The sequence below is a fragment of the Schistocerca gregaria genome, chromosome 6, assembly GCF_023897955.1.
Source record: "Schistocerca gregaria isolate iqSchGreg1 chromosome 6, iqSchGreg1.2, whole genome shotgun sequence".
In the NCBI taxonomy this organism is placed as follows: domain Eukaryota; kingdom Metazoa; phylum Arthropoda; class Insecta; order Orthoptera; family Acrididae; genus Schistocerca; species Schistocerca gregaria.
In genome coordinates this window covers 98,574,714-98,598,495 of record NC_064925.1, presented here as the reverse complement: position 1 = coordinate 98,598,495, position 23,782 = coordinate 98,574,714, and the positions used below count along the sequence as shown (strand labels likewise).

At 35.9% G+C, this 23,782-nt stretch overlaps 1 protein-coding gene across 6 annotated transcripts in view; it reads right to left on the bottom strand.

Moving 5' to 3' along the window:
- Positions 1-23,782, bottom strand: part of LOC126278032 (synaptotagmin 1-like) — a 942,194-nt gene that overhangs the window by 124,174 nt on the left and 794,238 nt on the right. For 4 of the 6 annotated variants that reach the window (XM_049977766.1, XM_049977768.1, XM_049977767.1 and 1 more), the window contains 2 exons: positions 19,561-19,719; positions 11,737-11,882 (listed from right to left, as the gene is read on the bottom strand). In XM_049977766.1, coding sequence (XP_049833723.1) covers positions 11,737-11,882; positions 19,561-19,719 — 305 coding nt within the window. The remainder of the gene's footprint in view (positions 1-11,736; positions 11,883-19,560; positions 19,720-23,782) is intronic. The other 2 variants (XM_049977770.1, XM_049977771.1) reach the window with 1 other exon arrangement.

The window sequence follows — 23,782 nt, the reverse complement described above, 5'->3', positions numbered from 1 at the left end:
AACGCAGCAAGTAAGGCACTTCAAGCATAAAACATGGATGTCAAAGTAGCAATTAAATCACTTGAACATTTAGTAAACCTTATTGAGAATTTCTATGAATTAGGTTTTATTAATGTGCAGGTAAAATTTCAAGAAAAAAGAAATGGCAAGAAGATGATGCAATCTGATTATGAAATATTTTTCTAATCTGTTACAGACACGGTATTAAAAAGTTTGAAAGAAAGGTTTGGGTAACTGGCTAAGTATTCCAAAATATTCAGCTTTTTGTTTTCTCCAGAAAGTGACAGAGAACTGAAAATACTACATAAAAACCTTGAGAAAGAGCTACATGTAAACATAAATAGTGAAAATTTAAAAGACATTGTTGCATCAGAATATCTGACAGAAATCAAAGTGTTCAGAGAAACGGCCCAAGGATAACTCCAATGATAATATTGTAATACGTAAATGAGATTGGAAACCCATTTCACAATGTTTACTTCGCCTACAGCGTTTTCCTAATCACACTAGTGACCATCACCTCTAATGAAAGGAGATTTCAGGTTTGAAGATGATCAGGAGTTATTTCACAAGCAACATCTCGCAAGAACACCTGCCCTCTCTTACTGTGTTGTCAGTGGGCCACAACCTGGTTTCAGAACTGAATTTTGATGATATTGTTGATGAATCTGCTATCAAAAAGCAAGGGAAAATATTTTGTGTAAAATGTGAAAAGCAAAAAAACCTTAGTGTCCATAAATTTCAAATAATTCAATTTCACATGAATGCATTTGTGAGTGCATCCTAAAAAATATCTGCAAACCTTATTTGAATTCGAATTTCATTAAATTTGTAGGATTACCATTGGTAAGTTAGTTTTTGCAATTAACATTTTATTAATTACCATACCTATTAAGATTCCTTCTCCCATGGATTATTTTCATACCACAACAATATATATGCTGTTGCAACAATCTTTTGTTATATTGATAGTTAGTTGACAACAAAACTTACAATTCTTCTAAACAAGGCAAAGGTGCAACATCTGTGTTGGAGAAGGGATTTGAAGAGGGGGAGGAGTAAATGACAGATGCACAAGAGCCCCATGGAGATGGAGTGCACTGGGCCCAATGCCAACTAAGGGAAGTTCTGCTTTCAGTAATGGCTATAGCTCTGATCTGATTGAAAATGTATGAAATTACACCACTTATATAGGACAGCCAAGAGAAACCAGCTGGCCATTATAAAAACTGGTGCACTAGCTCTTATCTTGGCAAAATTTTGGATAGCCTTGCAAAAAAGTTAAAATCCCAAAACACAGACCCACATTTTACAATAACAGCAGCAAGACAAAATGAGACCATTGTGGCAGAGTGGCATGTTTTAAACCACCTAAAAGCACTGTGGACAAGTATATGTTGATCAGTTAGATAGAGCTGTGGCAATTAGGTTACTGGAACCTGCGAGAAACTGGAAACTAGTAAAGACAGGTTCAATCTTTGCAGAACATCTTTTAACAGAAAACAACTAAAATGATATAGATTGTGACACTGTAGATACTGAAAGATGAAATTACCAGAAGTATTTTAAATCAATAAATATATGATGCAGAATTCCAGCTTAGTTTTAAATGATCAACACAATTTCATTTCTCCACTGTGCTATGCTGCAACTTTTATATTATGTTTTTCAAATTTGTTTTTTGTATTTTGTTAAATGCAAAAAGTAATAATCTCTTTTGTGCACACTCTGCATCTCATCATTCTGTGTATCCTCTGCATCAATAATATTTGTATAAGTGACTTATCATTTTGTCTGTGGCTGCAACATTCAGTAGTCACTTGGTGATCTAGGAAGCTGAAAGCTGGTTCATTATCTAATAAATAGTGTACTTAAAAAATTCAGAAAGTGATTCCTATTTAATACAACTATTATTTTCTGCTAGGTACTGATGGAAAATTCATTTAATAATAAGAAGTCACACTGAATCATGCCATGTTTTGCCAAAAACTGGCTCACTGGGATGTATGTATGAGGAGGCACATTTTGATGGTGGAGATGGCAAAAACTGTTACCCAACCATCTTAGAACATCAAAATAAAAAGCTTTACTAACAGAGTGATAAAAAATAACAAATAAATAAAAGAATATTAGCACTGTCTAGATCTTTGGCTTTACTTGGATGAGCTTTTATATGTGGGGTGACAATGACATCTCCCACTGGCTTGGATGTTGTTTGGTTTTTGGGGTGTAACCATAGTACCATAACTTGTCACAAGAACTGATTTTGGAAAAAAATTCTGAGTCAGTTTTGCACTGTTCTTTTAAAACACAGCATTCTTCCAAATGAGTATGTTTTTACACAACTTTGGCAGTAACCCCTGTAATTCCCATATCTTCTGTTGAATTTTGCTGAACCAGTCTCGAAGACAGTCACACTAACTTGTCCATGAATTCAGTGGATTCGTGACACTCTTCATGTCTCTGATTCATCAATCAAGAGGTGGCCACTTTTTAAATCTGAAAACCAATCATCATTTACCATTTTTCCATAGCAACATCTTTGTTAGCTTTAGTAATACCACAACAGTAATAAGATGAGAGCCAAATGACTGTTTTTTATATCTAAAAAAAACTATTCACGAGGGGGAAATCCTTCCCAGGCAATGCCAGATGCAGTACTAAATTTGCAAGTTGTGTGATGCAGAAAAATGCATACTATGCAAGTTCTGCCCAAGTGCTGTTCTGGGATTTTTCGAATATCTGTCTATGATATGTTCTGCATCATACTTTTTTACTCTTTACAGACTCCACATTGGGACATAATGTGCAACTGAATGAATAGTTTTCCATGAGAAAGTATTGAATTAGCAATGTAATGCAAAAGATAACATCAACAAAATTTTCTTTAGTACGATGACATACTTCAGAACTCTAAGAATCAAAACACACTGGGTTTTTGATTTGTAAATTCTGCAGTGTACCTTTTTAAACATAGTTCTATAAATTATATTTCCAGTATAAAGGGTTCAACTGTGTAGCTATGTAAGACAAACTTCATGTCTCTTATTCAATAAATAGTTTGAGAGATTTAATGGAATTTTTTATATCTTTTTCAGTCAGTTATGCAAGATCAGATATTTTATTGCCAGTATGGATGCAAGTGTGGCATAATGAAATATTTTCTGGTGGCATCTGCTAATGTGACTTAAAATTGTGCTTAAGCTACAAGTATGTGTAAAACACTAGTAAATCCAAAAATAAATATGGAAAAAAGTTTTAGTGGAGAAATGCAAATTGACCTGGTTAAAATTAAAGCAGCAAAAAAGAAAATCAAAGTGAAATAAGTAGAAAATAGTACCTGTTTCTTGCTACGTTCAAATCTGCATATTAATGAAGATATCTAACTAGCTACAAGCATGTTTCTGACTTCCCTGTGTCTGCAAAGTTCTGGACCATCTGAAATGTAGTCTTGCTACACATTCCATATTAATATTTATCAAAGGTATTAAATGGTATAACCTTCCTTGTAGTGAATTCATATTTCACAAAATGTACAGAAAATGGTATTAAAGATATTTAAAGAGATGTAACATTTTTTGGGAAAATGCATTGTTTTATTACCATGTTTATGCTATGTTGATGTATTGATTATGGCACTATTAGAAGTATGTAACATGTAGTCTACAATTTGACTGCCCAAAGAATAATTCTTGATAACGTCAAATGAAAAATGAAGGAAAATATAAAAGAGTGATTGTTTCTGCAGAAATATGTGTCAGCCTCAAATAAGTGTATTTTGTAACCAAAATATACAGAATGATCAAAAATTCTCAAATGACTTGGATGAATACCTGTCTCAATAATGATGATAAAGTAGCACACAAACATATGTTTCCAATAATTACAAATCGTCTTATGACATTGAACACTAATTAAAAAAGATATTACAAACTAAAATGTGATACAATGTATTGAAGATACAAGTTAATCATGTTAGAGATTCATAATTTTAGTGTAGTGTTTTTCATCTTTAACCTGTTGTTGCAGGTACGGTGATTAAAATTCATACCAGAGAACACTTATTCATACTCTGTCTTAATCTCTCACATCTACTTATACTTTCCTACAGAGTGATTTCCTGCATTTCACCATTGTTCTCTCTTTTCCTCATAATCCAGTATTACCTCAGATTTATTTCAGTCTTTTACAAATCTCTTTGTTAGGAAGAAATGTGGAAAGCCTTAGTGTAAGAGTCAAGAAACATCACTGTATTAGATTTCTCACTAGACAGCACACTAAGCTACACAGGGAAATCAGCATGAACATGTGTAACATAGGTAATGAAATGTACAGCACATTACAGACTGTGCACTTTTTTAAGTGGAAGATATTTTTCTTTAGGGTTGTCTTGGATGAAACTCATTGTTCCACAAAAGTCATGGACAACACATCTGTCATTTTTAATGAGGAAGAAGAGGACTGCAGTGAGAGAGCTTGCTTAAACAGTGTTTTCCAAGTCTGCTAAATTATTGAGGAGCATAGGAAGATAATCGTCCCACATACACAGCCTTTTTCGAGTACAACAAAGCTTTTGATTAACTTAACATAGTTAAATAATGGGAAGTTTTAGAAAAGAGTAGTATACCTGAGTGTATAGTAAGTGTAAAAATCAAAGAACAAAAATTAAATCTCTTTGCGGGAACTATCTCCTGATGAGTGAGACAAATGTGTTCTCCACCCACAATATTTAATTTACACACGGTTGGCCTCATAAAGACATGGTAGAATAAAGTGGTGCACCATTATGAGGTTAATAATAAATTCATAAATATGCTCCTGTTTTGAGATGATCAAATATTCTTAGAGGACTTGGAAGGTATGTTACAGAGCTCAAGTGGATCCTTGCACAAGGTAGCAAATGACTGTAATATAAGAATATCTACAGATAAAACTGAGATAATGGCATTCCACGGTAATGAGCATTTAAGACCAAAAATAATAATTGATGATAAAGCACTAGAGCAAATAAGTACTTTCAAGTACCTAGCATGTGAGATCTTATATATTACATCCAATAATTAATGATATGAATATAATAGAGGGAAACATTTAACGTGGGAAAAATATATCTAAAAACAAACATGATGCGACACCAAACGAAAGCGCTGGCAGATTGATAGACACACAAACATACACATAAAATTCGAGCTTTCACAACCCACGGTTGCTTTGTCAGGTAAGAGGGAAGGAGAGGGAAAGATGAAAGGAAGTGGGTTTTAAGGGAGAGGGTAAGGAGTCATTCCAATCCTTAGGGGGAAAGAGGGACAGGTATACACTCACACACACACACACACACACACACACACACACACACACACACATATCCATCCGCACATATACAGACACAAGCAGACATATGTAAAGGCAAAAGCCCAAACTCTTTGCCTTTAAATATGTCTGCTTGTGTCTGTATATGTGTGGACCGATATGTGCGTGTGTGCGAGTGTATACCTGTCCTTTTTTCTCCCTAAGGTAAGCCTTTCCACTCCCAGGATTGGAATGACTCCTTACCCTCTCCCTTAAAGCCCACATCCTTTCATCTTTCCCTCTCCTTCCCTCTTTCCTGAAGAAGCAACCGTGGGTTGCGAAAGCTCGAATTTTGTGTGTATGTTTGTGTGTCTACCGATATGCCAGCACTTTTGTTTGGTAAGTCACACCATCTTTGTTTTTAGATACATCCAATAATTAAGCATACAAATTTCAAAAATTTCATTTATATGGGTCACAGACTTGGACTCTTAGTTGCCTATAAGTGTAGGAGTATTGAAACAGACTCTTAAGATCACTAGATGAGTACAGACTCATAGGTCTGATACAGAATAGTAAAATTATTAATGAACTGTGCACCAAAAGCAGACTTCAGAAAACAGAGACGTACAGAAAGGGATGGCATGAACACATTCAAAGGATGTCAGGTAAATGAACATCGAAGTTAACATACAAATGAATACCTCAAGGGAAAAGACATATTGGGCTTCATTAGAAGAGATGGAAACATCAGCTGCAGGCTACTAGAAACTGTAATGGGCATGGATATATTTATTAAATAGTTTTCATAGGCATCTTTCATCACATGTTGTCAACCTGTTATGATGTTTATAGTTTTATCAGGAATATTACTGCTATTTAACAACAGCAACATTTGAGAAACTATAACAATACACTAAGACATCTGATGATGTAGTAGAAATGCCTGAAATATGTTTTACTCATTAAAAATATAGGGTTGATCATAGCCTGCAGCTAATAAGATGTTGTCCAGTAGGATCATTAGTATTGTCAGTCTGATGCACTGTACAGCAAATCAGGTCTGTGAAGTTCGCTGTAACAGTTCCTTATGACGATGCAAGCCCCAAATATTCCTATGTTTTTCTCAATGTAAAGACATTTTATGAGCATAGTTTAATGGGAAATCTAAATCTTAATGCAGATTCATAATTTCCATGTACAGGTCAAGAAAAGAGGAGACAATAGTGACAATAGCTATCATGTTCATAAGATCAAAATGAAATAGACAAGCAACACTGTTGTCTTTAATACGCTTAAATTAAATTTGGGACTAGAAGAAAACATTACAGTACCCGATTATAAAAACTACGTACAAAGAAGGTTTAAGACAGATAGAAAAGAGCTTTAGCACTGTGAAATGCCATCTTGGCTCAGAGGAGGGAATGGGTTTCAGCTGGACTGAAATGAGAACTAATATTAAGTAATAATGTCAATTAGCTCTTCAGTTGTCAAGTCAATATCCACAACAGAGTTATGAGTCAAACATAGATAATATAGTAAAATGAGGGGCATTTTTGTTTGAGTCTGTGTACTTACTGGGACATGGCTTACCCAGCCTCTGAAATTGTATTGACATTAAGCATCTAATATCAACTGATACATACAGTATGTACTCAATTATATAACGACCCTTCCTTTTTTAAGAGGCTCCTTTAGAAAAATGTGTGTTTAACATATTCTGACTAAACAAAATTACAAACATTCTCTGCATAAGCAGTTAACATAACCTGTTCTAAACGTATGCCATTTATTGATTGTCCACATTCTGATAATACATGGAGAAATGAAATAAACAAAAACAAACCATTTACAACCATTTTTATCCTCACTGTCTTTTTTGTTTACTTAGACTGTCATTTATTTTCATCATCATTATCACCATCATCATCGTAACAGGAGAGTTGTAAATTCATGCCCCTGCCCCACTCAGTTCTCGTCATATTGTGAGATGGTGAGCAATTACAACATTGCAGCATGAAACACATTAAGTACACCACTGGCCTCAATCTAAACTTTTAGCAAATCCTGCAGCCATGGTTGACAACACAATGTAATTTCTGCTCGCTGAAGGCCAAATTGTTTCACTGTGCCCCATCCAATATTTTGTAATGCTGTTCTTGAGCAACAGTGAAATGTGGACGGCAATATCTTCCAGACTGCATGTTGTATGTGACAACAGCAGTTTGGTTTGATAAAAGATCGCAATCATGATTCAGTCCAATTTTCAAACCCTTGATGCAGTTATCTCCATTGATGCTATCTCCAAAATGAGACTTCCATTTATAATTTATTGTTACGATAATAATTACTGCAGTCAGTTTAATGTGATTTATTTAATTTTTTTTAGAATTAATTCTGGTTTAATTTTCTTTCTCATTTCATCTGAATGTCATCACGTTACTCAAAAGTTGATTAAAAGCTCGTAACATTTTTCCACAATGTTCTAATACATGAGAAGTGACTGAATTTCTCATTTGCGACCCAAGTGAAAAATTATTACAATTTCTCATGTTGTTGTTGTCGTTGTGGTCTTCAGTCCTGAGACTGGTTTGATGCAGCTCTCCATGCTACTCTGTCCTGTGCAAGCTTCTTCATCTCCCAGTACCTATTGCAGCCTACATCCTTCTGAATCTGCTTAGTGTAGTCATCTCCTGGTCTCCATCTACGATTTTTACCCTCCACACTACCCTCCAATACTAAATTGGTGATCCCTTGATGCCTCAGAACATGTCCTACCAACCAATCCCTTCTTCTGGTCAAGTTGTGCCACAAACTTCTCTTCTCCCCAATCCTATTCAATACTTCCTCATTAGTTATGTGACAATTTCAGATAAATAAATAATATATTTACTTGGGTTTAGAATCGAGTAATGGTTTTTGAAAGAGAAGATTTTCGCTTTTGAATGTTCCCTTTACTTAAAAAGCAGCACAGATGTATGTATATGGTATCCATATGTATGAGAATTTATATTACAAACCTGTTCAAATACAACAAAAGTTTGTAAGTTGATAGGATTTAATGCTATTTCCTATAGTGTTTCACAAAATCATCAATTTTTAAGCAGACCATTAGGCTTTTGCTGCTAGTACACAGTTTCTTGCATATCCCTTGTGTTGGTGACACAAGTAAAATGTAACATGACTGATCAAGCAAGGTTGATACTGTACTGAGCACTTCAGCATATTGAGAAATCTTGAGCCTCTTTGAATGCAAGCATTATTTTCTACGCCGTATCCTTTGGGTTGTTCAAAACAAATCTGTACGAGTCCTCAATAGTGAAAGATCATCTGTAAAAGTAAGAAGATCCCTATATTAATCTATTAAATAATGTAAAAACGTTGACCTCAGCAGCATTTTGTAATCTGCGAATATAAGATGACCATGTATTTTTCGAATGATGAATCTGGGAAAAAAGATCTGGTCTTATGATCAGGTAAATTCAGTACATAATATTATGGTCTTCTGGAATGCAGAAGAATGAGATTAAATAATATGGCACCAATGGATATATAAGTACAGATGTTAAGGCTTTGTGGCATGGTGGCCTATAATTTATTAAATTGGTGTTGCCAAAACGCAGAGGTTTCTACATGTTCTTGAATCATCCTGAGGTAACGGACTACTGCAAAATTTTGTGCAAAAGATGGTGCACTATTTGCTTAACCTATGCACACATGGATAAGGATGAAAAGATTCTTTACAAATAACATATGCTGCTTGTTGTACAACATGTTTTCATCTGCAGTACTCTTCCAGCAACGCATCTGGTAAGTCACCCCGATAAAATTGAGATAAGATCAAAATGGGATCTGGCTGCTGTGTGAGTCAATGTTTTGATTTATACTGGCCACAGCACATCTACTAGTATTATGGTATGTGCTTTTCAACAAAGTGTTGATTCATTAGCTGATGTAATTTGGCAGAAATAAATTTTATATATGTTTTCTATATGAACTAGAATATAATGTCCTTCACCTTCATTGCTTAATTCTTTTACACTAAGAAATGGTACGTATTTTCACAGTAATGTAAGGAAACATAAAACTCAGCAGATACATCTGATGGATTGATAGTCACCAGTAAGGAAAAACTGTTTCTCAAGAGAGATACTAATTTTATCACAGTATGCTCAACAGAAGATGGAAAAAGGCATATAATGGTTTTATGTCCCATGAGTAATTAGGTCAGTAGAACTGAATTATAAGGTTGGATTGAACAAGGATGATAGAGGAAATTGGCCATGTCTTGCATTATATATTTAATTGTATTTTCAATATTACAGACTATTTAGTCCAAGGAGACAGTTGGCCTTGCTATATCCTTTATCAGCACAGTTTTCAATATCCTAACATATATTAGAAATTACCTTTATACTGTATGTACCCTCAGCTATACTGAAGAAAATTCTACATTTACCAATGAAGTGAACCAGTGATAAGTCAAACAATATTTAGCTTCACCTGAAATTTTTTATTCAGCATGGAAATCAGATATTTACTGAATTTTAGTAATGGATATCACAGAAACAAATATAATTTATGCCCCATGTAATGAGAGTCTCGAATATTAAATCATGTGATTGCTATGTTTTCAGTAAATCTCCAGTTATTCTGGTTGTTTACTTCATAGTACGATAACCAATGACTGATGATTCTCGTATGAAATTTGCATATGGTAAACACAGGGTACACCTTTTCTTCGCCTTAATTTTAGTTTATAGTTTCCTTGATATGTTTTCTTATTTATATGGGAAAGATCTTTTTAATAACATAGTGGTAGCACTGTAAGGTACTTTATGTTTTATGAGTAATAAAGCTGTTTTCTGTTTAACTCCGGATGGTGTAATACGCATTGTACATATGACCATGCAAATTTTTCCCTCGTGATTTATGTCTGGATTAACACCATTCTACCCACCATAATTCTATTATTTTAATTGCTGCTCTTATGTTGTCTTGGTAGATATGTACCAATATATTATCTAGGAGGAGATAAGTGTTATGTATAGAAATAAGATGAGGAAAAATCAGTGTCGAATTTGTTATTTGTTATTATATGTTTTTATTTTGGTACAGTGTGTTACTTTGTGCCCTATGATTCTTTTAAGGCAACATGACAAGATAATTTCTTGGTTTTAAAATCACACTGATTCCAGTGAACTGTTAAGCTTTGGAGAGCTGTCACCTTCAACGTATTTATAATTTAAAGGGCTGACTGTCAGGGATGTTATATACAAGGTGCTCAGAAACAGTTTGAAAAGCTTATAATGATGTTGCAAGGTATGTTGTGCAGAGAAATAATAGTTTAAAAAAATTTGAAACTTGCACCATTTCGAAATTAATTGGTACTGAAGTTAGCCAATCAGGCCATTGTGTTTGCAAATTCAAGTGGCCCGCCACATACAATTACTATCACTTGTTCTAACAGTGTAGCTGATAGTGTACGTGACTGCTCAGGCTTTGGCTTGGGTTTGACCTTTACTACTGTTCCATGTCGAATTTTTGTATCACTCTCTTGTTCATTTTTAGGAAACCAAATGAAGAGCATGTTTCGAAGCAGTGACTCTCGCAGATCGCTTGAATTTGTGCATGCAGTGTCCCGATTGGCTAACTTCAAAGCTAATTAGTTGGGAAATGGTCCAACCCTCAAATTTTTTTTAACAGTTATTTCTCAGGACAACTGATCCTGCAGCACCCTTACAAGCTTTCCAGACTGTTTCTGACTGCCCTGTATATTTGCCTTATATAGGCAAAGCAGCTGAAACCAGAACTTACATGGGGAGTTAAGATTTGATCACAGATATGTAATTTCAATACATGTTGATCAAAAACAAAGTGTTATACTTAGTGGCTATATGGAAAAGACGCATCACTTTACAAGATAACCGTGGCTCCTCACAATCGATGATGTCACTCACTTGTCAGTGTCATCATTGGGCTGACCTGCTGCAAGCAACTTTATCTGTGCATGCATAAAATCAATCCAGGACTTTCTGCTTTGCCTGTATAAGATGGACACCTTGCCATTCCTATACATCATTATTTGAATTTGTGAAAATTATGGTGGCAGCTGTCGATATTACACGATTTTTATCTGGAATAGTGTGGTCTGAAAATTGAGATGATTTTCTTCAACTTATCATTCTACTTCAAAATCACTGCAGAAACACTATTGTTTCTTGTGCCACTTCAGTGCAAAGTCATTAGAGTTATCTTAAAAAGCTCCGAAAACCTCTACAATTATCTCACATAACATGAAATAGCCATAGATAGTGGAGCAAACATCTTAGCCATTGCAGCCAACACTCTTATTTTATTTTGCAGTCCATAGGACAGAGACACAGGGAGTGAGTAAACAGCAGAAAGGGGCATGCACGCGCAGGCGGGCGGCATGCTGCAGGGTACCTTCTCCTTGTACGCTGAGCCAAGTAACTGTACCGACTTGAGGTCGACCGCCCCTTTCAGACCCTTCTTGCCATCCTTTGTCCTCCTCTTGCGACAGCATCGTCGGATGCAGCACACACAGATGCAGAGGAATATCAGGCAAACACCTAAAACATGAACAGTATAGACCTGTGACATCCGAAATCATTTTTCTAACACATAACACTTTAAAAATAATTTCATTCTTATTAAAAACAAATGAATTTTTATTTCAGCTTGTTTCTTGACAAAACATACGGTCTAACAAGCAAAATAATCATTTATTGATAATATAATGTAAATAGACAGGTAAAAAAATCTACTCACCAGGCAGCAGCAGGGAACACACACGCAAAAGGATTTAACTGTTAAAAGCTTTTGGAGCCAGTGGCTCCTTCTTCTGGCAGAAGAGTTGAAGGGAAAGGAGGAGGGGTGAAGGAAATGGACTGGAGAAGTTTAGGGAAAAGGGTACAATTTACAAAAATCACCCAGAACCCTGGGTCAGGGGAGACTTGCCGGAGGAGACGAGACAGAAAGACTGATTGTTGAGGACTGCACCAATTGAGATTTGGGGGGATTCAAGTCTCATCCAGTGCAGTCCCCAACAATCAGTCTTTCCATCTCATCCTGTCCAGTAAGTCTCCCCTGACACGGGGTTCTGGGTGACTTTTCTAAATTGTACCCCTTCCCCTAAACCTCTCCCGACCTTTTCCTTCACCCCTCTTCCTTCCCCATCAACTCTTCCACCAGAAGAAGGAGCCACTGGCTCCGAAAGCTTGTAAAAGTTAAATCCTTTTGTGTGTGTGTGTTCCTCTGCCATCACTTTGTGAGTAGATTTTTTTTATCTGTCCATTTACAAAACATATAGTCAAACAATTACTAACAAAGAGATAGAGGGGCTGGCCAGTACTTACCTCAGCTCAGTACAGCCGATAGAAACACAAAAAACAACCGAAAATTTAAGTTCCTAGCTTTCGGAATAAATGTTCCTTCATCAGGGAGGAGAGAGGGGAAAGAAAGGGAAGAAGGGAAAGTGGATTTAGTTACTCACAACCCAGGTTATGAAGCAACAGGGAAAGGCAAATAGGGAGGGTAGTAAGGATGGAGGCATGGTATCAATGAACCATGCCTCCATCCTAGCTACCCTCCCTGTTTTCCTTTCCCTGTTGCTTCATAACCTGGGTTGTGAGTAACTAAATCCACTTTCCCTTCTTCCCTTTCTTTCCCCTCTCTCCTCCCTGATGAAGGAACATTTATTCTGAAAGCTAGGAACTTAAATTTTCGGTTGTTTTTTGTGTTTCTATCGGCTGTACTGAGCTGAGGTAAGTACTGGCCAGCCCCCCTATCTCTTTGTTAGTAATTGTTTCACATCTTTATATGAGATTTTCCATTAATTAGTTAAAACATATAGTCAGTAACTCTTAACTGCTTACTCACAATCTTTCACAGTAAGCGAGAAAAATTTCTTCCAAGATAAGCACATCATATCACTCAGTTACAGTTTAGTATATAATTATGGAACTACTGTTTAATCAGAAGTTTCTGTGGATTATTCTGGTTTGTTATAAGCAGGTGTAGTTACATTAGTTCAGACTTTCTTATGGGAGCATAAAAAGAGTTGGGCTCTCTATGTCATATTACTCAATGTATCAATATAAGATTCTAATAGGCAGATGAATATTGATGAATTTTGGTTCTCATGTAGTATGATTGAAACTCTTTAGAGCTCTTGCTAAATCAGTCTTCTTGGTCACTGTTGCAATATTTATAAGAATAATAAAAACTAATGGGATTGCGACTGGCTGTTGGAAGTTGTATGACATTCACAGTCATCTTGCGGAAGACAGGGAGACTAATTGTCTAAGAAACACTCTTGATGAGGTTTTGGAATGAGGCAAATGCTGTGTGATGTCTGGCATAAGTCAATGAAAAGTGCTGGAGTTAGACAAAGATCGGTGGAGAATGATCCATAGTTGTGATATCTTTGAGAGCTAGACATTAGGTTTAGTGGAGCTACTACAATAATTCTTAGTGAATCAGCATATCTTGTCTACTCACTCTTAGAACTGTGCTGTTATTTTGTAAGCTTATTATAAACTTACCAGCAAATTGTAGCATGTCATATACATTGCTTGTGACCCACACAGTCAGTAAATGGCTGAGGAGGTCACCTTATCTGGTGGCTTTTCTTTTTTCAGCACAAAAATTTTTTTTGTGATTCAAATAGAGGGTTGAAGGAATGATCACTCAATTCCTAAATTATTCTCCATGAGAAGAGTATCAGGAGCTAGCCAGCTGCTGCCAGGATTCCAGCCAGTGTTCATGCAGAAGAAGAAAGTGATGAAGAAGTAGAAGAAACACAATGCATGGGACAGCTTTTCCTCAGTTAACAAAAATGGTATTCAACTATGTTCTTCTTTCAGTTATGCACTACTGTCTTTTCTAGAGCACAGAAGTAACTCATCAATATTTTGTGTGCATAATGTATATGTCAACTTGGGCAGAAACACAAAAAGTACCATCAGTCCCTCATATCCAGAGAAACTGCAGAAGTACAACTCCTTTATCCCTCACCTGGCCTCTAGTTGCCTGTTGCTCATATCTGCTTCACTTTGCTTTTCATAAATTTTTGCGCATGTTCCTCTTCAATAATTGAAAATAGAATGTTCAATCACAGATCTTTTACATAACCTTTCAATTATAATTTCAGAAGCAAAGTGTCATTTGCTTACTATTTTTTAAGTGCTCTGCCAATACATCAGATGAATTCTGAAGCAGATTCAATTAGACATGAGAGTGACACCACCTTCATATTTGTGAACATGTGTTGGCTTAAATTCAAGGGAGTAGAGAATGAAAGCAAAAACAGTATGAAATAAAAAAGAAATTCTGTACTGTGAAATAAAAACAGACCAATAACAAAAATGAAGGCAATGTATTCAAATGAGCAGAAATGTGAAATAAAAATCTGCAGCTGTGTTGTAACGTGCTGTCCACAAGGTGCTAGTTGCTTTTGAAGCTGCTCCCATGTTTTGGTGATAGCTCTCCTGACATCATCCATTGTGTGAGGGGGGGTTACTGTCATAATAAGCTGCTGTTTTCTGCTAGTCTGAAGTGTGTTCAACTGGGTTGACATAAGCAGACCACAGCCTGTTCCATTCAATCGATTCCTGCCTTGTGGAGGGAGATGGTTATGAAGGTGAAGCCATCACCAACATGTTGACTTGGGTGTTGGACATTAGGTTGGAGGATCTTGTCCGTATTTCATACAGTTTTCAAACTTTCCACAGTAGCAAAGAGAATCTGACATCTAGCCGAAAATATGATGAACAACAATCCTGCTGAACTCAAATGGAAATAGCATGTCTGACACATGTATTAGCACATGACTACCTTCACACTATCCTATGATGATCTTCAGGAATGAGACAAATCTTACATTCGTTGGAGATGAGAACCCAACAACACTGATCCAGATTCCATTCTAAGTATTCTCTTGTCAACCTTCTATACTCATCAAGGTACTGGGGAGTTTGTCCTGCTGTATGCAATGGATGCCTAGATGACAAACAGATAATTTCAAAATGGTTAAAATGGTTACATATTACTGGAGTCAACACAGCTGCCTCGAAAAAGACAGTATGTAGTTCTCTTGCAGTCTGCTTTCGGTAGCTGAAAGCTATAATTTGTACGCTACTCTCATCAGATGCTGTTGTTGATCTTGATCAACCACTAGAAGGCATATCTTCAATGTTTTGTGTGTCATGACTGTGAATGAATGTTTGAATCATGTTGCTGTGGTGTAAGGCAGACCAGCATGCAACTTCCCACAGAGCATCTTTGATATAGGCAAATTGGACAGATGCCAACATGCCAGACACAGAAAGCATGTGAATAATGAGGGAAACAACTTTGTGTGTTAGATGGGAAATTAAATCTTTACAAGCAGAGAGAAAATGAACAGCATAATTCAATGTATGGGACCAGTGTCATAAACAGCAGTGTCACCAGCATCATCCAATACAGCAGTGCCATCAGTACCAGAACCATCATGTGAAACATTACCACACACAGCACAAGCAGTAGCTCATCCCACACACAACAGAAAGATAACTCAGCATTTTTCATGGTGAATCACATGTGAGAAAAGTGGTCAGAACTGGATGAAACATCTCTCTCATGTATTCAAAATGAGCCTCCAGGATCCCAAGCAGAACTAATTAGTATACTGAGAAAAACTGCTCCAAACAAATGTACAAACACAATTGTGAGCAAGTATCAAACATTGCATTCCATCAAAATATGAGGTCTGAAGAGTAAAACATACCAACCGCTAGTATGCCTAAAAGATGAAGAATATGGAAGTGAACCTGATATACTGTTTTTCTCTGAACAGTGATCACGAATGGAATCCACATTTTACAGATGAAGAACTTTTGTTTAGCTGCTCATTATTGTAGATTTAATATAAGAAAGAGTGGTGTTGCAATATTTATTAGAAATAAAATAGTGTATCAGTCTCTAGATTTAAGCAAATACTGTGTAAAACAGCACTTTGAGGTGTGTGGCATCGAGGTAATAGCAGACAGCACAACAGTTATTGTGCTGCCAATTTACTGAATGTCTGGATGTTTTTCAGAGCCATATTGAACTACTCTTGTCCCATCTGTCTAGACAAACTAAATCTTTCATTGTAAAAGGTGACTTTAATGTGGACTTTTTAATAGAAAATAGGAACAGAAAAGATCGTGAACACCTGAGTCATAGATGGCCCAACTAGAATAACAGCTAGTTCAAACCTTTAATAGATACATATTTGTAGATAAGAATGCACAATGCTCGATTGTAGAGGTATGTGACAGTACCTTGAAGGAATACTGGAAACTCTCCCTCCCACCCTATGCTTCAAATAAAGCACTGAGGATGCTTATAATAATAATTAAACTGTGAAAAATATTATAAACAGCTACTTTGATCATGATGGGCAGTTCCTCACCAAAAACCAAATAATGTACAAAGAAAAATAAATTTCATTTGTAAATACATTACAATTATAGATGGACACATAATGCAAAGCTTTAAACATCAACTACAGCATGAGGACTTGTCTCCTGTATATGCTGATGTTGACATAAACTCCAAATTTAATATATTTACCAATGAAGCTGCAAGTCTGTTTGATGAAATATTTCCTAAAAAAGTTAGAGAAAAACTGTTTAAGTCAGTTCACAGGCCTTGGATTACTAAGGGCATCAAAAATACTTGTAGAATGAAAAGGGAGCTTTATGCGGCAGCCAAGGGATCAAATGATCCACATAAGGTTAGGCATTACAAATTGTACAATGCAGTTCTTAACAAAACCATACAGGCATCAAAGAACATGTTACTGAAGGCAGAAACTGATCACTCAAGCAATAAAATAAGAACTATCTGGAATTTTGTAAAAAAAAAGGAAGCAGGGAAAAATGCAGTTTATGGTGAAAATATCCAAATTAAAAATGAGGATCATCTTGTTAGTTATCCAAAAGCAATTGCTGATCTATTCAACAAACATTTATTAACAGTAACAGAGCAAATAGGGTCTTAAGGCTTAAGTTAAGCCACTAACTGTCTGCAAGCCAATGCACCCAGCACAGTACAACAGATCCAGATAACAGCAGTTACTATTCCAAAAACTGGAAAAGTAACTGAATCTCTGAAATGTAAAAGCTCTACTGGAGTTGACAACATGTCTAGAAAATTATTAAAATACTGCTGCAGCCATGCATGTAAAATACTTTGCCACATTTCTGATGCACCACTGAAGCAAGGAACAGTTCCCAAAAGGCTTATGTATGTAGTTGTGAAACCACTGTATAAGAAGAGAGATAAGCCAGACACTGCAGATTATAGGCTAATCTCACTACTGACAAGTTTTTTCAAGGTTTTAGAGAAAGTAATGCCTGCTATGATTTTTAAGCATCTCAGTGAGCATAATGTCATCAGCAAAAGTCAGTTTGGATATCAGAATGGGTTATGAACAGAAGGTACAATATTTGCATTTGCTGCTAAGATTTTGGAGACTATCAACAAAAAGACGACAATGGTTGGAACATTTTGTGACCTAACAAAAACATCTGACACACAAAGCTACATATCTAGATATAAGTAGTGTAGTAGGCAAGTGCCTTGATCCGTACCTTTCAAACATAAAACAGGAAGTTGTACGGGATAATTGAGGCTGTGTCCCAACATCGTCGGAATGGGGTACTATCACATGTGGAGTGCCCCAGAGCTCAGTTCTGGGCCCCCTACTTTTTATTTTTTTATTAATGATCTACCTTTTGTACAGAATACTGTAATTCACCATCTTCGCTGATGATACTACACTACTTTTTGATAATGCAATAGAAAACTTTAGGTGTCATCTAATAACATTTATAGGGATACTGTGAACTGATTTACATAAATGTTCTTTCTGTTCATTACACAAAAACAAACAGTACTCAGTTTCACACAACCTCTACAGAGAAAGAAATGGGAGAAACAACGGGTGATCAGCAGACAGCTAGGGTGGATAGTTCAGAATACCTGGGCTTAATACTGATAGGAAACTAAACTGGTCCAACCTCATTCTGGATCTATGCAAAGGACTGGATTCTGCGACTTACACTTTACACATTGTCTGCTCTCATAGAAATGGAAACCATTAAATAAGCTTATTGTGGTTATTTTCTTGCCATTATGGCATCTGGAACCATAGTTTGGGGAAATCAGCCGTATGCGAAAAAATTGTTGTGTGTACAGAAAAGAGCCATAAGAATCGTGAGTGGAGTCTACCCAAGAGCTACAAGTAGAAATCTTTTGCAGGAACTAGAAATCTTCACATGAGCTGCACATCACATGTTCTACATGATACGTTACACAAGGAAGAAACCTAACAGTGTGTATCATAGTCATGATACTAGATGAAAAGACAGTACCCACTATGAGCATGCAAACCTGAGTATGGTAGGGAAGTACCAGTAACCAGTACTTTAGTAACAGTAAGATTTTTAATGGCCTCGCTTCACAAATAAAGTGTTTAGTACATGATGTGCTCTTGTACGGCACTGAGAATACCAGTTTATTTTCAGCTTCATTACACTAGTGGCTATACTTAGCCATTTCCTGTGGTCAGAAGAGCACTGAGAAAGATATTTCTGACAACAAAAACCAAAAATTATGCAAGTCATCAAGGCAGTGCAAATATTATTATTATTGTATATAATATAAAGCCATGTGATCTTACTGACTTAGAAACTGAAATGGAAACCATTGTTCAGTTGACTTAAGTACACATTGCTTGTTGAGACTGCAGGAATCTTCACAAATATGAGGACTACTTATGCTGTCTAAAGCTATTGCTCAACTGCAAGCTGAGAAATATATTTGCAGATGTTGTGCTGCATATACATATATAGTAAGTAAGAAAATCCCATTATCTTTCAAGCTTTCTCTCTTTTTTCTAGTCTCCTTTTCCACTCTCTTTTCCTCAAAATGTGTTAAGTATTCTATGTGCCACCTATTAGTCATCTGCAGGTAAGTGGTTACCTGTCCTCATTTATGTTTCTTGACTTCATCCTGGAACTTCCATTACCGCAACATAATTACACTTGATTTATTTTTAATACAATGAGAAAATAGTTTTTAATATTCCCACTTTAGAAAGAAATAAAATAATCATAAAATGAAACAGTGCACGTATCTACAAAGATACTTCAAGATAAACATGCCATTTTATCAACCAGTGCACACTTGTACAAATATGCTTTGCTTTAAACATACCTATTATTATGGCAACAACAGCCCAATATGGAATGTGCATTTTATCAGCTGCTTGATGGGCAATATCATCCATAGTTTTGGCAAAATCTCCAACTTTGCTTTTGGTTGTTGGGGCTGCAGTTGAACTGGAGAATTTCTCTTCAGGGCTCACAGTAGTCTCTGTAAGAAATTCACAACAAGTTACATATCATACCTCTTTTAAGTGAAATGTGAGATGTGGAGAGACATAGTTAAATTCTAGATTGAAACAACTTAGTTTCCTTCAAAATATAATATGAGGCATAGTCATAAAGCCTTAATTATAACCTTGAAAAATAAGGCAACATAATTAATTGTTGTTTGTATGTAGGTAGATATGTACCAGCAAACACATAAAAAAATAATTGTGAACTATATTTTTCATGGTGGTAGTTAGAACTTTATTGCTATCCCTCATACAGATGCTACATTTTAAAAACAGCATGATCTTACACTGGAATTCTATTGAGTGATGTGTTTTGTTTTCCTAGCTGGTTAAATAAATAGTATCAAGTTAGACTATAAGAGTCATTGTCTTGGTCACATAATATTTTATTGAACCTGATTACCAATATACTGACTACACGCCTATATGATACTGCTAATTTTTAGATCCGATAATGGCTGAAAAGCCAAAACCCGTAATCAGTTTTATAAAATATTATGTGAACAAGAAAATGACTTTTATAATCTAACCTGATTCCAAGTCCACCAGTCTTCTCAGGAGTACAAATGACCTCATTTCATAAAATTATGTCAAGTTAGGAGATGTTATTAAATGACTTAAATGGCAAATGTATCCAACAAAATCTTCATGTAAACATATTGGAGTTTAGATATCACTACCTAAGAATACACCAAGGAATGATTTGATATAATGAAACAGTATGATACAAAAGTACCATTGCAATACTCCCTGTACATCAATGGGTAAAATTCACTTATATTCATTGAGCCTGTTTTCATGTATAGGCTCCATCTCCAATTTGAAAACATTTTTCTACCCTAGCATTTTGACAGTGGTGTAAAATATTTGCAAGAGAAATTGATACATTGCTGATAAAATGAGCCTTTGCATTTTATACATTACTCCTAGATGCTGACAGAAATTTATCTGCAGAGAGGGGGGTGGCAAGTTTCTGAAATTCCCATTTTTTAAATATATAACTTGAAATTGCATATATAACTAAGTTAATCAGTCTGAAGACTTGTCATACTCCAACCATTTAATCTACAGTGTATAAATGATATTCATTATAGACCCCAAATGACTGATTATTACTCAGTCCATTATTATTTTAATGTCATTAGCACACACTAAGTGCATATTTTATAACTTGAGTATGATTATTGATTTCACCTTTTTTAACATAATGAATAATTGTACCTTGTGATCTAGTGGTGAAGCAGTTGACTGGAAACCAAGAGGTTGTGGGATTGAATCTTGGTCGGACATTGGATTTTTCAGTCTGCATTTTAACCTAGCTTTCACCTCTCAGTGATTTGAGGAGTCACTAGAAAAAACATGTGGTCCAGATTCGATGTTAAACAGTAGGTGCCCTTTCTCCAGTTGGATAACTGGAATATGTTAGGGACAAGCAAGTCGCCACAGTGACATCCGATTGAAAAACTTGCACCAGGCCAGTGAGCCATGTGAAATTAATATTATTACTCAAAATAAGATTCTCCTTACATTGAAAACATAACGAATTAAGATATAAATATTTGACAAAGAATATTTTTATTTATGCATCAACAATGAAAAATATGAAAGAGAAAAATGTCAGAACAACTGAAATAATCAAAATGGATATAGAAATGTGGCCAGTAACTAAGTGCCATTGGCTAGCACCTTTCAAAATTGAAAAAATCTTGAAATTGACTTAAAAACTTAGATGCCATGTGCAACACATTTCAAAAATAGTGTTTCACATTATGTCAAAATATTTCCCATAAAAAGAAAGTCCAGACAGACACACTTATACCAAAATTTCCTCCAGCTTCGGGTTGTAAACACAGTTTAAGATGATCAAATCCCTCATAATAAAAATCAATTACTGAAGTTTGTAAGCAAGAATTATATTTATTATTATTATTATTATTTTGAGAAAGGATTCTTGAGCTCTGCAATAAATTTCAACAAGTAATGGCAAAAATGCACTTCAGAAATCACAAAAGGACGAGGTATACTTAAAAATGGCTAAGAGACAAAGGAAGATACCAGGTTGGTTTACATCATAGCTAGGGATTGCAAAAACAAGTACTGCATTTTAAGGCACACCCAGAAGGAACTGTAGGCTCCAGTCACAATTTAGTAATTACTAGAAGAATGCTTAAGAACAAACTTTTGAAGAAGTATCGAGTGCACTGAAATGCTGAGGAATGATATAGTGTATTTGGAGCACTCTGAAGCAGTAGATATAATACTACAGATCACAATAGATAGTTGAGGTATGGGCATATATTAAAAGGGTACACATGGAAGTTGGAAGTAAAATATAGATATGGGAAAAGATATTGTCAAGAAATCATAAGTGTCAAAAGAAACACTTCAACTGATCAATGGACGAATAGAACAATAAAGAGCGTTCAAAAAAGGAGAATACTATAGAAATAGTTGTTGTTGTGGTCTTCAGTCCTGAGACTGGTTTGATGCAGCTCTCCATGCTACTCTATCCTGTGCAAGCTTCTTCATCTCCCAGTACCTACTGAAACCTACATCCTTCTGAATCTCCTTAGTGTATTCATCTCTTGATCTCCCTCTATGATTTGTACCATCCACGCTGCCCTCCAGTACTAAATTGGTGGTCCCTTGATGCCTCAGAACATATCCAACCAACCGATCCCTTCTTCTAGTCAAGTTGTGCCACAAACTCCTCTTCTCCCCAATTCCATTCAATACCTCCTCATTAGCTATGTGATCTACCCATCTAATCTTCAGCATTCTTTTGTAGCACCACATTTCGAAAGCTTCTATTCTTTCTTGTCTAAATTATTTATCATCAATGTTTCATTTCCATACATGGCTAAACTCCATACAAATACTTTCAGAAATGACTTACTTACACTTAAATCAATACTCAATGTTAACAAATTTCTCTCCTTCAGAAATGCTTTCCTTGGCATTGCCAGTCTACATTTTATATCACCTCTACTTCGACCATCATCAGTTATTTTGCTCTCCAAATAGCAAAACTCCTTTACTACTTTAAGTGTCTCATTTCCTAATCTAATTCCCTCAGCATCACCCAACTTAACTGAACTACATTGTATTATCCTCGTTTTGCTTTTGTTGATGTTCATCTTATACCCTCCTTTCAAGACACTGTCCATTCCGTTCAACTGCTTTTCCAAGTCCTTTGCTGTCTCTGACAGAATTACAATGTCATCGGCGAACCTCAAAGTTTTTATTTCTTCTCCATGGATTTTAATACCTACTACAAATGTTTCTTTTATTTCCTTTGCTGCTTGCTCAATATACATATTGAATAGCATTGGGGAGAGGCTACAACCCTGTCTCACTCCCTTCCCAACCACTGCTTCCCTTTCATGTCCCTCGACTCTTACAACTGCAATCTGCTTTCTATACAAATTGTATATAGCCTTTTGCTCCCTGTGTTTTACCCCTGCCACCTTCAGAATTTGAAAGAGAGTATTCCAGTCAACACTGTCAAAAGCTTTCTCTAAGTCTACAAATGCTAGAAACGTAGGTTTGCCTTTCCTAATTCTTTCATCTAAGATAAGTCATAGGGTCAGTATTGCCTCATGTGTTCCAACATTTCTACGGAATCCAAATTGATCTTCCCCGAGGTTGTCTTCTACCAGTTTTTCCATTCATCTGTAAAGAATTCGCATTAGTATTTTGCAGCTGTGACTTATTAAACTGATAGTTCGGTAATTTTCACATCTGTGAACACCTGCTTTCTTTGGGATTGGAATTATTATATTCTTCTTGAAGTCTGAGAGAATTTCGCCTGTCTCATACATCTTGCTCACCAGATGGTAGAGTTTTGTCAGGATTGGCTCTCCCAAGGCTATCAGTAGTTCTAATGGAATATTGTCTACTCCCGGGGCCTTGTTTCGACTCAGGTCTTTCAGTGCTCTGTCAAACTCTTCACACAGTATCATATCTCCCATTTCATCTTCATCTACATCCTCTTCCATTTCCATAATATTGTCCTCATGAACATTGCCCCTGTATATG